At 43.9% G+C, this 13,961-nt stretch overlaps 1 protein-coding gene across 1 annotated transcript in view; it reads left to right on the top strand.

The window, feature by feature from the left end:
* CCDC13 (coiled-coil domain containing 13) overlaps positions 1 to 9,091 on the top strand; it is a 33,140-nt gene extending 24,049 nt beyond the window's left edge. The window contains exons 12-16 of the mRNA XM_049798973.1: positions 124 to 207; positions 1,014 to 1,142; positions 3,599 to 3,753; positions 7,614 to 7,728; positions 8,266 to 9,091. Coding sequence (XP_049654930.1) covers positions 124 to 207; positions 1,014 to 1,142; positions 3,599 to 3,753; positions 7,614 to 7,728; positions 8,266 to 8,425 — 643 coding nt within the window. The 3' untranslated portion in view covers positions 8,426 to 9,091. The remainder of the gene's footprint in view (positions 1 to 123; positions 208 to 1,013; positions 1,143 to 3,598; positions 3,754 to 7,613; positions 7,729 to 8,265) is intronic.
* The last annotated feature ends 4,870 nt before the right edge of the window (positions 9,092 to 13,961 follow it).

Here is a 13,961-nt window from a genome sequence, read left to right as displayed (position 1 = left end):
GAGGGCTCTGGGAGCCTTTTCCCTACAAGGCAGCAATAAACACAGACATTGGAAAATGACCGGAATTCTTGGAGAACTGCCCTCTGTAGAGCTCAGTGCTTAACAAAGGTTTCTTCCTCCCAGCACAGTGTCCAAGATGGGCCATACACTTGTAGAGTCAGCAGCTACTAAGCCTTTCCTTCTCAGTAATAACATCCCACCTGGAAGGTATGTATATAAACTTCATCATAAACAAGGGAGGCTTCCTGCCACGCTCCGCAAGCTGCTGGCAAGCCTTATCCTTGTCTGCCTTGTTTCTGTAACGAAGAGCTGCTTTCACCATCCTTTCTACCTGATACTGCCAAAGAGCTCTGACACAAGCTCTAGTGTCTTCTTGCTATCTTAATTTTCTAATTGATTGCTAAACCCCATTTTTCCCTTTTCACCCCCAATCACCAAGATTTCTCCTGCTTTTTGTTCTAAAGGAGATACACCTGAATACTCCTGTGCGGAGAGGTCAGAGAAGTAATGAAGTACATAATAATGGGATACATGGGAAAACTGTCCCTTCCTTTCATCACATATTAGGCACAAGAACGGCCATTGTACTAATGCTGCCTGAAGCCTTTCAGTGGGAGAAAATCAATAGCATGCCATTTAATAGCTTAGCGTAGCACTGTGGAGAATTCACATATAGGCTTCTTTTACTTCGGCAGCAGCAATAGGAGGAGAGTCAGTGATAGTGAATTGATCAGAGGTGGAAGTTTGTTTTTGGGGGTGATGGGAAGGGAAAGCATACTTGTGAAAGAAAAGACCTTTCCAATGAAACTCACAGTGGCTTTATTTCCAAATATTTCTATCCCATTTACTGCAGTATAGGGATTGATGCTGGGGGGAGGTAGTGAGCCTGGCTCTGCATTCTGGCTTAGTCTTCAGACAAGTGTATTTTGATATGTTTTTCAAATCCTGTCTTTGTTTCATTTCTTTCATTTGTGAAATGGGAAACAGACTCTCTACGCTTCTGCTGCTTTTAGGCTTGCTGGCACTGACAGCCCGGATTTGAAAGTGCTGCAGACACAGATCACAGAGCACAAGGCTCTCTGCCAGGCTGCTGAAGTGGAAAGAGACAGGCTCCTGGAACTGGTCACTGTGCTGCAGAAAAGGTAGCGGCTGATTCTACCAGTATCCTTTGTGGGATGCTGCGATTAAGGAGATCTTGAGACGTGTGAGAGTCTATAGCATGCAGTACAGTACACCATACGCTGCCAGTGTGATCCTTTCCTTAAATAGGGGCTTTTTAAATTTTTACTGCTCAATTTCCCTGCCTAGTTGATGATTCATTTTTTTTATTATTCTTTTAGAACAAAGGACAGGAAAAATGGAGTCATTGTAAAGCTTGCTGCACCTAGATGAAACTAGAATTCGTGTGTTTATATATATGTGGCATTATTTAGGCAGCAATATTATTAATCACTAGTAAATACTGTAATTATAGTTAGAATCTGACTTCTGTTCCAAAAGCTTTTCACATTCTTTTAAGTTTTCCTGTATCCGCTTTTAAATGAATTTCTTCTGGTTTAACTGAAGCATAACGGTGATTTTTTTTTTCTATTATTCAGTTCAATTTAAGGTGATGTTAAAAGCCAGCTGTGTTTTAGGAGGGCAGGGGAAGCAAAGTCTTTTCTCTTTAGATACCTTTTAACTACTGCTTTTTTTTACCAGTTAGAGAATGTCTATTATTTGATTCCCAAATCTGTATTCCAGTTTGTGGAAAGATATACTTGTTGTCTCTCTGCTTTTGAATACAATAGACATTATTTGCTTGCTTGCTATATTTCACACTAGTTATCATTTCACACTTGTCTAACTTTTGTCCCGTACAATTAATTGCAGTCAGAAAAATAATTTTTTTTGTAATTGTGGTAAATGTATCATCCCCTGTGTTTTTAAGGGCTAAATCCTGGAAATACACACTGGGAGAATTTTATTCATGTTTGTAAGCCCAGTGACTTTAATAGAGCTATGCAATTAGATAAGGATGGAGGTGTGAGTGATAGCTGAAATGGGGCCATCACAAATATGGGATAATGAAGAACACAGAGTCAATGAAATGCACAGTTGCTTGTAAAATGTACCATAGACTGATGATTCAGCAGCTCCACGGTTATCACACATTTATCAAGAGCAGGTAAAGTAAATTTTGTGAGATTGTGTGCAATAACTCTTGGAAGACCTCAGGATAATATACCATCCAGTCATATTTCAACATGACTATGTGTAAAAATATCAGGCATTCCTCCTCTTCCCTTCCCCTGTTGGAGTGTGGGTCAGCAAAGCTCAAGTAATGCATATAATGCCTAAGTCGAGAGAAGAGTACTGGGAATGGTTACATGAGTGGGATTTTTCTACAGCAGCTGACAGAATTTAGGACTGTGTTTCACAGTCACTTACTGTGGAGCAGAATATACTGTCAAAAGATACACCGTTGTGAACAGTTTGTAGGATCGGGCCCTGCTGGGGGAAGGGGAAGAGCTAGAAGAACATTTAGTTTAAGTAAGTTATTCATATTGGCAGAAGATTTAGTAAAATCTGGGTGGGTAGTCTTGTAATTTTTCCTCCACTGTTTGTCTAACGTGGATGCTGGGGGAACACCTGCTCATAGTGAATTCAGAACCACTGAGAGAAATATAATTTCTCATAGAGTGTCACCAGCCTGGTAATTCACTGCCACAGGAGGTCAGAGTCTTGCCTGTAGCTAGATTTTTAGGACAGTGATATAATTTTATTATAGTTGTAATATTTTTTTAGTTATGCCAGCTAGGAGGGAAATAAGACTAATCAAGTCTCTTGATTCAGAGAATAATCAGCTATCACCTGTGGGGTCAAGAAGGAAATTCTTTTATTCTGCACTGTACAATACAGTGAGTCAATCCAAGTTTCTCTCTAGCTTTAAGATCCTTTGAATCATTTCATATCAGGTGCTGCCCCACACGAGATGCACCACTATCTACATCTGTGGGTGCACATCAAATTTTTGTAGCTAATTTTCTAAGATGTTGTGCGAGCTGAACAGAGAGGCACTTTGCTCTTCCATTCTGTACTGCAGGGTGAACCTTCACTTTCTCTTCCACTCACTGTCTAATGGCTAAGTTTATTAAAAGCAACGTCAAGTTTCTTTTCTTACTTGCAGATAACTGACGCAAACCAGCTAAATGCTAGACAGTGTTTTTATAAACTGTTTTCCTTCCAAATTTTCCCAGTGTGTTTAAAAAATGCATTTTATTATTCTTGTAATAAAAGATCTCTCCTCAGCAATCCTCAGCTTGCCTGCCCATCTGAGTGGTAAATTCACACAAGTAGCCAGTGTTAAGGGATCTAGGCAACCTCCATTAATGAACCCATTATTTCCAGCTGTACTCATTAGTTAATTCTGGTTTGCAAATTTGGAGGATGTCATCTGGAACAATTTTACTGGGATTTCTTTCTTTGGATGCATGGAAAATTCTCCTTTTCCCTCTGTTGGGAGCTGTGCAGCATGAAGCAGGATTCAGTATCAAGACTGACTGATCCTTAATAGTCATGACATAAATAAGCTTAACTACCTTTTTTTGCCTATCAGGGTGGAGGAAGGCAGCAATAAAGTCTTGGAAGCTGAGAAGAGGCTTCAGGAAGAACGGCGGCGATGTGTCATTTTGGAACAGCAGCTTGAAAAACTGCAAATGGATCCAGGGAGGAGCACAAGTGCACAGAAACGTCCCCTCAGGAGCAAAACAGGTGAGGTGGAGCATTTACCTACAACTATTTCCCCTGTCCCACCTCCGTGGTTAATAGACAGAAACGACATTTGGACTCTAATCTATCAAACCTACACAAGTGCTTGACCTTACACACGGTGATTTGGACCTACTCAGACCAGTGGAACAATACAGAAGCTGAAATCCTGGCCCCACTTAATTCAAGAGGATTTTGCCACAGATTTAAGTGTGACCAGGACTTTTGCAATATGTTGTTTTTATGGGATGACAGTCTATGGAAAAAACTTGACACTGCTCTGTGTTGCCACCATGCCCACTGCTGTGTTCCCTTTGCACTTCTGCCTGAGGGATTCATCTGAAGGTTAAGAGCAGAATTAAAGGACGCATCCCAATTTAAGGCCTGTCAGTGTCTATGAAAAACTATTGCTGGTGATGAAGTAATTAGATCTGGTGTAATTTATTATCCCATGAACATGATAATCTCCTGCTATAAATATGAAAGCCTCACTAGCATAGTTAAAGGAGAAGAATTCATGGTGGATGTTAAATTTTTATTTCCCTGATCAGATCCTTTTATTGCTTAAAGACTCTGGTTCTGTAAAGTGTCTAAACCAATAAAATGGCACATATTCTTAAGGAAACTTTTCCAGTGGTTTCCCTTTTTATATGTATTTTCATAAAGTAAAAAGACTTTATATGCCAGGATATGAACAGTAGGAATAGGAATTTCAATTTGGCAAATACTAGGATGCCGTCAGGCTGAGATACAGTGATTAGAGAGGTCACAAGCCTCATCAGAGACCTTGTACAAGCTCTTGGCCTGCCCCACACTGAAGCGCATGATCTTGGGCCGTAGGGGGACTGCCCTGCAGCTCGGCAGATGCATGGTGTGGCTTTCCATCATGACTCTATCCATGACTCTATCTACTAATGCTACCTCATCAGCTTCTTAGAGCTGATCTGTATTGAGCGCTATAACCTGCATAAGCAGTCACCCCCTCTTCCACCTGCAATGATGTCTTGTTTCTTCTTGGGCCTGGGTCAGACTGAGGTAAGAAACGCTACTGTAACTGCATTGCATTTCTTTGCATCTCCCAACATAGCGCTCTTGGTCATATGCATGTTTGACAATAAGTTCTCTCTGCTGCAGGACTGTGATGCAAGAAATCGCATGTTGTTGTTCTCTATGATCTTGATTCATACCAGAGAGCTAGGGTCTCCAGTGTAACATCTACATGGTGTTCAGGACCTCAAGGGAAGCACTGCCATTCACCCATCCAGCACATAGAGAGAATTAGTTGTATGGAACAGGATTCAAAGGAGCCTTTATCCTGAATGGGGACTGAATGATTGCTTCAAACCTACTCCTCTCTGTAAAATATGGATCCGTTCCTTAGAGCAGAACTCTCATCTTGATAAGAGAGCGGTGCTGGGCCTCACAGAAGTGGTATTCATGGCATGCTCTTTGTGAATCCCAGGAGGGTCTGGAGGTGAGAGGCTTTGGAGCCCTCATATGGTTCTGCAGATGCCCAGAGGAAGAAATCAGGGTGTGTGGAGGGACAGGTAGTAGTCAGGTGAGAGTTGTGGGAATACAGCTCTCAATGGTACACTTTTACTGACTAAATAGCATGGGAGCATTTTGGTGCTGTCTTCTAGAGGACAATTTAACTGAATTTTTGAGTGCCCAGACTTTCATACAACCTGGTAGTGTAAAGTGTTGATGTGTTGTTCTGTTATCATACATGTGCTCCACTTAGATTGCCCTTGCAATCCCAGAGAGATACAGTGGTAAACTCTGCAGGTCCTGAGCCATTTTGGTCAAGTTGTTGTGCTGTAGTAAATTTGGTAACTCCCCTTTGGGAGATTGGCATTTCATAGCCAGAGGAAGCAGGCTGTTCTTCCCAGTGTGACAGGTTCCTTCTTACTAAATATTTAGTTCATTAGTCTTGTCTGCTTAAGGACTAAAAGCAAATGTAGAAAAGGATTGGCAGTAAGACTAATAAGAAGAAATCCTCTCTAAGTCCGTAAGATGAGTAGGTAACAATCTATTTCACCACCCTTCTTTGAAGAGAGCTCAGCCCCTTGTGATGTGCCAAAACTCTAGAGGTTGTACAAGAAACGAGTCTACAAGTCTGTAATATACCTCTTCAGCAGAGCATGTAGGTTATCTAAATGTTTTCATGCCAGATAGTTGAGGAAATAAGAAGGAATGAAAAGCTTGAATATAAAATAGAGACTAGAGAACCCGCTAATTAACATAATATTTTCTTTTCTTTCTGGAAGTGCAAAATTGGAGAGAGCTGATCTAATTGCTAATCTAATGTTTCTAGTCTCTTCAATTCAAGGGAAGTAGATAATGATACTGAGTAGCTAGAAACAACCCAGTTGTGTTTTAAAATTATTCATGCTTTTCATTTTGGGGTTTTTTTTCTATCTTATCCAAATTTCAAATTAGCAAAGAATAATCCCAGAGGAGAAGAGGTAAGTAACATCAGGTTTTCCTCAACCCTGTAAAACACAACCTCAAGATCAAAAGCATTTCTTTGTTATACAACATAGCCTTTTCTTCTCATATGTTTTTGTTAGAGTCCAATACTCTCTGACAAGGTTCTTTTAGATATTCCACATGAGAAGGATTTAGTGTTTTAATACCAAATTTACTTATTTGAAGATATTTGATGATATGTGGGATTTTAATTTGGAAAAGTGATACAGCAATGTACTGAAATCACAACACAAGCACAATATAGGAATTGCAATGTACAGTTGAATCGCAACACAGGTATGATTCCCATTGCCGGCCTAGATGCTCACTGTCACGATGCTGTGTGTCCCCAGTTTTGCTGGGAAGGAATACATGGGTTGAAGCCATCTCAAGTCTTTATTTTCTTCAAAGATCATTTGGCTGTTTTTTTGATTTTTATACCCTATGTTGGCCTGAACCACATAGACACTTCCCTCATGTTGGTCTAGCAGACTCAAGGTAGGTGGTACTTTCCACTGATTATTTTAGAGAAGGCCATTTACATTTACTCAACTGATTCAGCCGTTTATCTACAGCAAAGACCACCCTCCATTATGCTTGGTGTTGGGATAAGTTCAGCATCCTCTACAGTAGCTATGGTCACTTCCTACATTCCTTTCTGAGCTTCGTGGGTACATCATCCTTGCCTGTCTTCTCTGGGCCTTCTTCCATTGTAGGGATCGACTGGTCACTCATGGTTTTTGCTTTTCCAATCCCAGTAGTAAATTTGAATTATATTTTCTTTATAACCCTGAAAAAACTTTTTGTGTCCCTTTGAAATGACAGGAGCAATGCTGCGTGTTTTGGGTAGGCCTTTATTTAGGAAATAATTCCTGATTTAGAATCTTAGTTTGAAGTACCTGTTTGAGTGTTTTATTGTGTTTAACCAATGGTGTGTTTATGCTGAGGATCAAAGTGCTTTACAAAAGCTGTTGTGGTGTGTGCCACACACAAACATCATCACAGGCATTCAGGAAGCAACAGTTGCCATAATCTTAAGTGAAACACAATGACAAGATTAACATTAAAATAATCCTTTTCAACTGTTTCTATCACCTATTGTTTTGGCCACTTAAATATTTTGGATGGGGGTTTTTTTCTTCTCTAAACAGGTAGGCATATTACTGCATTTTAACCCAGAAATGCAAAATCATCATGTTTTAATTTTGCTGAAAGCAAATCATTGCTTGCAATAAAAGCTTGTCCTATATAGTTACAGTATCTTCATGGATATACCTAGAACTGAACAGATTCCTTAGTATTTATTCACTATTTCCTGAGATTCACTCAGTGTGCTACCAAGTGAAAACGGTTGCTTGTTTTACTAAAACCCCATTTTGTGATTAAATCTACAGGCCAGTCTGTGAGTCACTCAAGACTCACCTTGAATGTGAGCAATAGGAAGGAGCTCTCTGCGGCTCAGCTCTCCAAGTTGCCTCTAGAATCGCAGATAGAGGAGCTGAGCACAAGGTATGTTTTCCCTTCCTCCATGGTGTGTTACTCACAACAGCTAAACTCATTGCTGTCCTTTTAGCAGTGATATTACCTGCATCCACTCCTCAGAAGATAAAACCTAGCAAACTCTGTAGAAATCACAGATCCTCTGGTCTGAGCTTGTCTATGCCATTCTACACTAATTTCCTAATAATTATACAGATACCCAGAAATATCAAGCTAATGCAAATGTTAACCAACACAAAACACATGCAAGGAAGACACTTTTTTTTTTTCCTTTTTCTTTCCTTATGCATTGATTGCAAGCTTATTAGTGAAAATAAAATTATAATCTTTAACAAAACAGGTCTGAAAAGTATCTTGGTCATCTAATACTCTTTTCTACCTCAAAGAGAGAAGGAACAAGTGTTAAGTCTGCTCTTTCTCATGCCTGTCATAAAATTACCAGAGAGCATGTGTTTCAGTGTTTTCTTCCCCAGAGCTGAAGCACTGTTCTAATTTGCTTTGAAGCTCCATGGCTCACATGAAAGTTTTCCTTTTGTTTCCTCGTAGGCTTGTGATCCAGCTGGATGAGAACGACGCTCTGAAAGCCGCTTTGGAGACTACTGTGAGAAAGAAAGAGGAAGACTTTAAACTGTATCAGGACACAATGGACCAAGTGAAGGATATCTTTTTACAGGCCATTCGACAGCAGAAACAAGAGACGAGTTAAGCAAGATATTCAGAGTCCTTTGGACTGCAAAGCAGGGAGAGAGCCCAGGCATCGTGCCCATGAATTGAAATGCAGTGGCAGTGTAGTTTTGCAGCCTCAGATCATGTCATTTCTTTAGCACTTGCAGAAGAGGATGAGAAATGGAGGTGAAATACAAAAAAAGTGAAGGTTTTGCATGTCAGCAAATTCTGTCGGTAAGAGTTAGGAAGCAGCTGGCTTACAGACTGCACATGCCGTAGGTTGGTGCAGTTTAGGAAGCTGCAATTCTGCAGTGTGATTTTGGGCAAAACCTCCCTAGTTTCAATAGAATTTTCCTCAAGAGGGCTCGATATTCAATATGCTGCTGCCTTTATCAGCTTATAAAGGAATTTGCTATACAAAAGTTTTGCCAGCTCCCTTCCGAAGCCATGCCAGGAACAAACCAAGTTCTGTTTTTATCAGCTCACTGATACCTGTCTGCCTCAGGCTTTCTGTCGTGTGGATTAGCCTGGCCTCTGAATAGCTGCAAATGAACTTTTGGGGTGTTCCACTCACCATTCCAACCTGTTTCTTTGCTTGAACATATTAGCAGCAGAGTTTTCCGATACTCAGTGGAGTTTCCACTGAAAAGGTAGAATGTGCTGATTACCCTGCAATCAGTCAGACCTACCTTAAATTCAGCTTATTCCATAAGATACTTGCCATCCAGGTGATGCATTTCCTATTTCTGGGTCTCTGCATTCATCCACCAGGCAGGTCTTGTTCTCACTAGGAAGAAATGCTAACAAACGCAGGCAGGTCCTCACCGCAGTAGTGGCGGGACTTCTGGAGATGCTGAAAACACTTGCATCTCTGTCCTTTTCTCTTGCAGCATGGTGAGAACACCGAGTGCAAGCTAATAAGGCATTAACATACAGCCTGCCAGCAGAGAGCTAGCCTTGGGGATTACAAGCAAATGGAGAGCTAGTAATTTTTGTATAGTGCTGCTTTGTTTCTTGGTTGAAAGTCTTGAAAGCTCTTCTTTTTCTGCTTTGCTTTTTGTGAGCGTGAAGTTTGTCAGACTTTAACCCCAGCCACCACCAGTGCAAAGTGGATTTGTGGACAGGCGAGCCGCTGCTCCCTTCCCCAGCATGGGGCTTGCGTCCTGACTCCACTTGCGCTGCGATAAGGCAGAGTGAAAAAGAGAGCAGAGTGGGAGTTAGTCCAGATGCGGTGAGGGTAGTGTCGTCCCTTTTTCCTGCTTAGGTTCAGAGATGTCTGTCTTCAAACAGTTCACGAATCCCTGATGGAGGAGACCACGGAGCTGAGGGTTAAACCTCCCTGTACCCAAGAGCCCTGCTCCACTCCCCCAGCGCTGGCCTGTATCTCAGCAAAGCTGTCAGGTACTTTCCCGCAAAAAGCGGGACCAAAACAGTTCACTGCCAAATTCCTCCTGCTCACACTGCCAGTAGCGTCAGAGGAAAAGGCATCTTGCAACCCGTAATCCATTCCTCCCGACACTTGGGGAATCGTAAATCCTGGATCGAGAGAGAGACATGGTCTCGTTCAAGTGAGCTGCGGTTTGTTTCTGTTCAACTCTGTCCTGATGATTATGTAGCATGGGGTAGAGTGAGCAGACAGAAGGGGAGAAATCAGCCCACCTCCAAGAGGTATTTTAAGGACCTGAAGTAGTGAGGGGATCACTCTGAAAAGCTGCCTGAGCTGTGGCAAGAGGTGTGGAGATTTTGCTATGCAGTGGCTGCTAAATTCAGGCTGGTAGCTTGCTGCTGGCGATTCTGATTTCGCTTACACAGAAGTGTGAATCAATAATATTTTCACTTAAGTACGGGAGAGGCAATCTGCCATCCTTTCTAATACAGCGTCAGCATTTGTCCCCTGTCCTGTGACAAAGCAGTGAAGATCATACCACTCTCCAGCAAAATGGCTATGAATCAACCCATGAAACACAGATAAGAAACTGGGAGTGCTATATGTTACAGAACTCATATGGCTCGCTAGCACATGGTGCAAACCTCAAGTGCTGCAACACTTATTTCTTTAAACATATGCTTGTTTGGGGTTGCACAGAAGCATTTTAAATTTTTTTCTGCACAAACACACACAGAGCAACACCGGATGCCTTGACAAAGAAGGAACTAAGACACTATGAAATAGTTTATTTACAGAACCCATACCTGTAAGTAACTGTTTCTCATGGAAATATGCAATCTGTCTCCCATCACAGAGCGGGGGGGGGGGGGGGGGCTGAATACAGGCCAAATTGTCCAGGTCTTCTGTTTTCACCTTACTTTTGAAATAAATTCCCTCTGCACTTCCACAGAGTGCCCTGCCTTGAAATTCTCCCTGTGCTGACTCTTGCAGCAATTGCTTCCCAGTTTTCAAGGTGTGAGACCGATTTTCTTGCAGTGCATGTCATTTCATTGCTGAATGTAAGAAACCCTGACAGATCTTGGAAGCGGCAGCCCTAGTTCATCTGGCTGCAGCAGCCCCATGTCCTCCAATCCATCACTCAGAGAATAAAAATAGTGAAAATATTTTTCTCCGGGCCTGCAAAACCCGTACCACTGGTCCTCAGCCACGGAATCTCTCCAGCACATTTGATGTGCTGTTTGAGCTACAACATATCTTTTAGCGATGTAGCTGGGCTTGATTTGAAACTCCACAACCCCCTGCTTTCCTTGGAAGTTTGTCCTCATGGATAATTACCAGCCCATTAAAATCCCGTGCTTCAATCCTCATTTGAATTTCTCTGGCTTCAGTTTGCAGCCAGTCATTGTTAGGCCTTTCTTTGCTAGATAAAAGGGGTGTGAGTACCCAGCATTTCCTCACTGGCAGAGCCTTCATCCAGTGTAAAGTCATGTCACAGGCTGCTTTTTGATAAGCTCTGAGTTTTTTCAGTCTCATTGTAGCTAAGGGTGGTGACAGGCTGGTGGTGACAACGCTCGGCACCGCTGGCACAGGCTGGTGGATACAGTTAAACTGTGAAGAACAGCGTAAGGTTAATTTTGCTGCAAGTATTTGAGGCTATAGACACTCCTTTCTAGGATTTGGCCAGCTTCTAGCTAATGTATGCTAAGAATATGAGTCCTCCAAACACTTGGGCTGAGCCAAATGTTGTCTTCTGCCCCGGAGCTGGGCAGAGCACTTCCACGAAGCAGCCATGAAGTGCCTGACAGATGCATCTGATTTTAAAAGTACAACAGAACCACTGGGAATAAATGACCTTTGATGAATTGTCATGGTTTTCCTTTTGGCCTGTCGCGAGTCATCTACCTGTGAAGATCAGGCATCGCAAGAATGCAGCTTTCCAAACTGGCCGTAAGGTGAATAAAGTTGCATTAGCATGGTTAAATATAGACAGTATCGACACAGGCGAGCTCTCCCTGACCTGGGCTCCGCTCGGCCAAGTGGCAGAGGATCGGCCACTGTAACGACTCCGATTTAGAGCGGTAGATTGGGGCTGTGGGTGGCTCATGCCCTGCCCGAGGCTCCAAAGCAGGATGGAGGTGCGAGGAGGAGACAGATTTCAGTCCTTCCCGTGGGTGAAGTGGGGAGGAACCCAGTGGCAAAGGGGAACTAAATTGGAAATTGCTTTGCCAACCCTTCCAGCAGCGGCAGCCAGCAGCTGCTACTGCCCTGCAAGCTGCAGGGCCCTCGCCCCGTGCATGACAAAAGGAATGAGGTTCAGCTTTAAATGGAAAAACACTTTAGCAGAGCCCCCGTGCTCTAAATTAAGCCATGACTGAGCCAAGAGGGGTATTGGGTTTCTCCCCTCATCCTCTCCCCTCCGAGCCCTGCTCGGGAGCCGGCTGCTCCCGCGGGATAGGGCGGCCTCGCTCAACAAATGCCACCTCAATCCCCACGCGTCTCCGCTTTCAGCTCCAAAACCCATCTGCAGGCAGGGGGTGAAGTCCCGGGCTTTAAGAGCGGCTCGTTCGTCAGCGAGAATATTTATCTGTGGGGTGCTGCGTGGCAGCGAGGCGGGGGGGTCATTCCACCACGTTGACCTAATCGGGGCATTTTTTTCAGGAACGGGAGAGGATCACGAGGAGAGGAGCTGAAGGCAGCGGGCTTTGAGCTGACGCGGGGTTGTCCCTGCCAAGTGGTGGGAGCCTTCTTCAGAGTCCTTCCCCAGGGCAGCAGGAGGTCCTGGGACCTTTGATGGGGTTGATGGCTGCTAGGGGGGACAGGCAGAGCCGTTCTGGGGATGTTGAGAGGGGTTCTGGGGGTGACCATGGATGGATGGATGGATGGATGGGGCACGCACCCTCCTCTTCTGAGCCGTCCTGTTGAGGTCCTGGTGGGGTTGGCATGTTCCCAACGATACGTTTGCATGGGGAACCCGATGAGGCAACCTAAGGCGGTCTAAAAAAACCCGTGTGGGTTATTATAACCCTCTCTCCTTCCAGTTCATCCCATAAAGAGCTGCTCCCGCAGAGGGAGACAGCAGCATAAGGCAGGAGCAAGCAGGCAGGAGGAGGCTCCTTTGGTGTCCTCATCAAACATCTCCAGGTTGTGCCGTGTCTTGCTGGGACGGAGCCGAGCGCCTTTCGTTGAACCCCACCACCTTCCTGCTCACTTTCTCGGACGCTAAAGAGGGGCCCGGCCTCAGCTTGTGTGCCACAACTTCCAGCAACCTGCCAAATGTTTGAAAAAACTATCATTTAAATCAGCTCAAAGCTATAAACAGCACTTCATCATAAAGCAGCAGCACTGGGGCAATAAAACACGGAGGCGTCCCCTGTGCTGAGGAAGGCACGCTGGTCACATTAAAAATAAATCTTATTATATTAGAAATCAAGAGCGGGTTGGGTTTTTTTTTTTTTAATTTTAATAATATCCATAAATTAAAGCTAAATGATTTTTATCACCACAGTTCCCAGAGCCTCACGAAAAAACGCCGCCCAGCCCTCCATGTTGCACTTTCAATCCTGCAAGATCACAAATTGCTCGGGATTAAAAAAAAACAATAAAATAAAAATCTATCATCAGCCCAAAACTTTCTGGGTGCCAGTGCCCAGGGAGAGCAGCTCTATGGGGCTGTGACCCTCCTGCCTTCCAGGACCCACTCCCTGGACCCCCCCCAGCATCCCTCGCGTACCCGAAAACAAAATCCCCATTGCCTCCAGCCCCGTGGCCACGCAACAGGGTCCATCATGCCTCCAACGCGTTGAACGCTCAGAGAAAAGGATTTTGGGGTTGGTTTTGGTTGCTGCGTGGAATAGGATGGGGGGGGGGATGAGTGGGTTTGGGAGCCAGGGAGGGTGACGGGGACTTGTCAGCCCCCTGGTACCCCTTTGGTCATTATCTTCCTCTACCATCTATACATTATCTTCCTATACACCGCATCCGTCTGTACCCGCTGGCAGGGGGGGACAGACACAATTTTCCCTCCTGCTGCGGTTCCTTGACGTATGGCCGTGGCTGGCCGTAAACCTCTGCCCTCCACAGGCGCTCGGAGCGTGACAAATTGTGTCGCTGCGCTTATCTGCACCGATCTCTTAATTACTTCGCCTCTAAGCACCCAGTCAATTATGTCAAGGTCTAAAAAGCTGAA

Source organism: Accipiter gentilis, chromosome 4, assembly GCF_929443795.1.
Source record: "Accipiter gentilis chromosome 4, bAccGen1.1, whole genome shotgun sequence".
In the NCBI taxonomy this organism is placed as follows: domain Eukaryota; kingdom Metazoa; phylum Chordata; class Aves; order Accipitriformes; family Accipitridae; genus Astur; species Astur gentilis.
The sequence above is the reverse complement of the archived record's forward strand: the minus strand, read 5'-3'. Positions and strand labels throughout refer to the sequence as shown.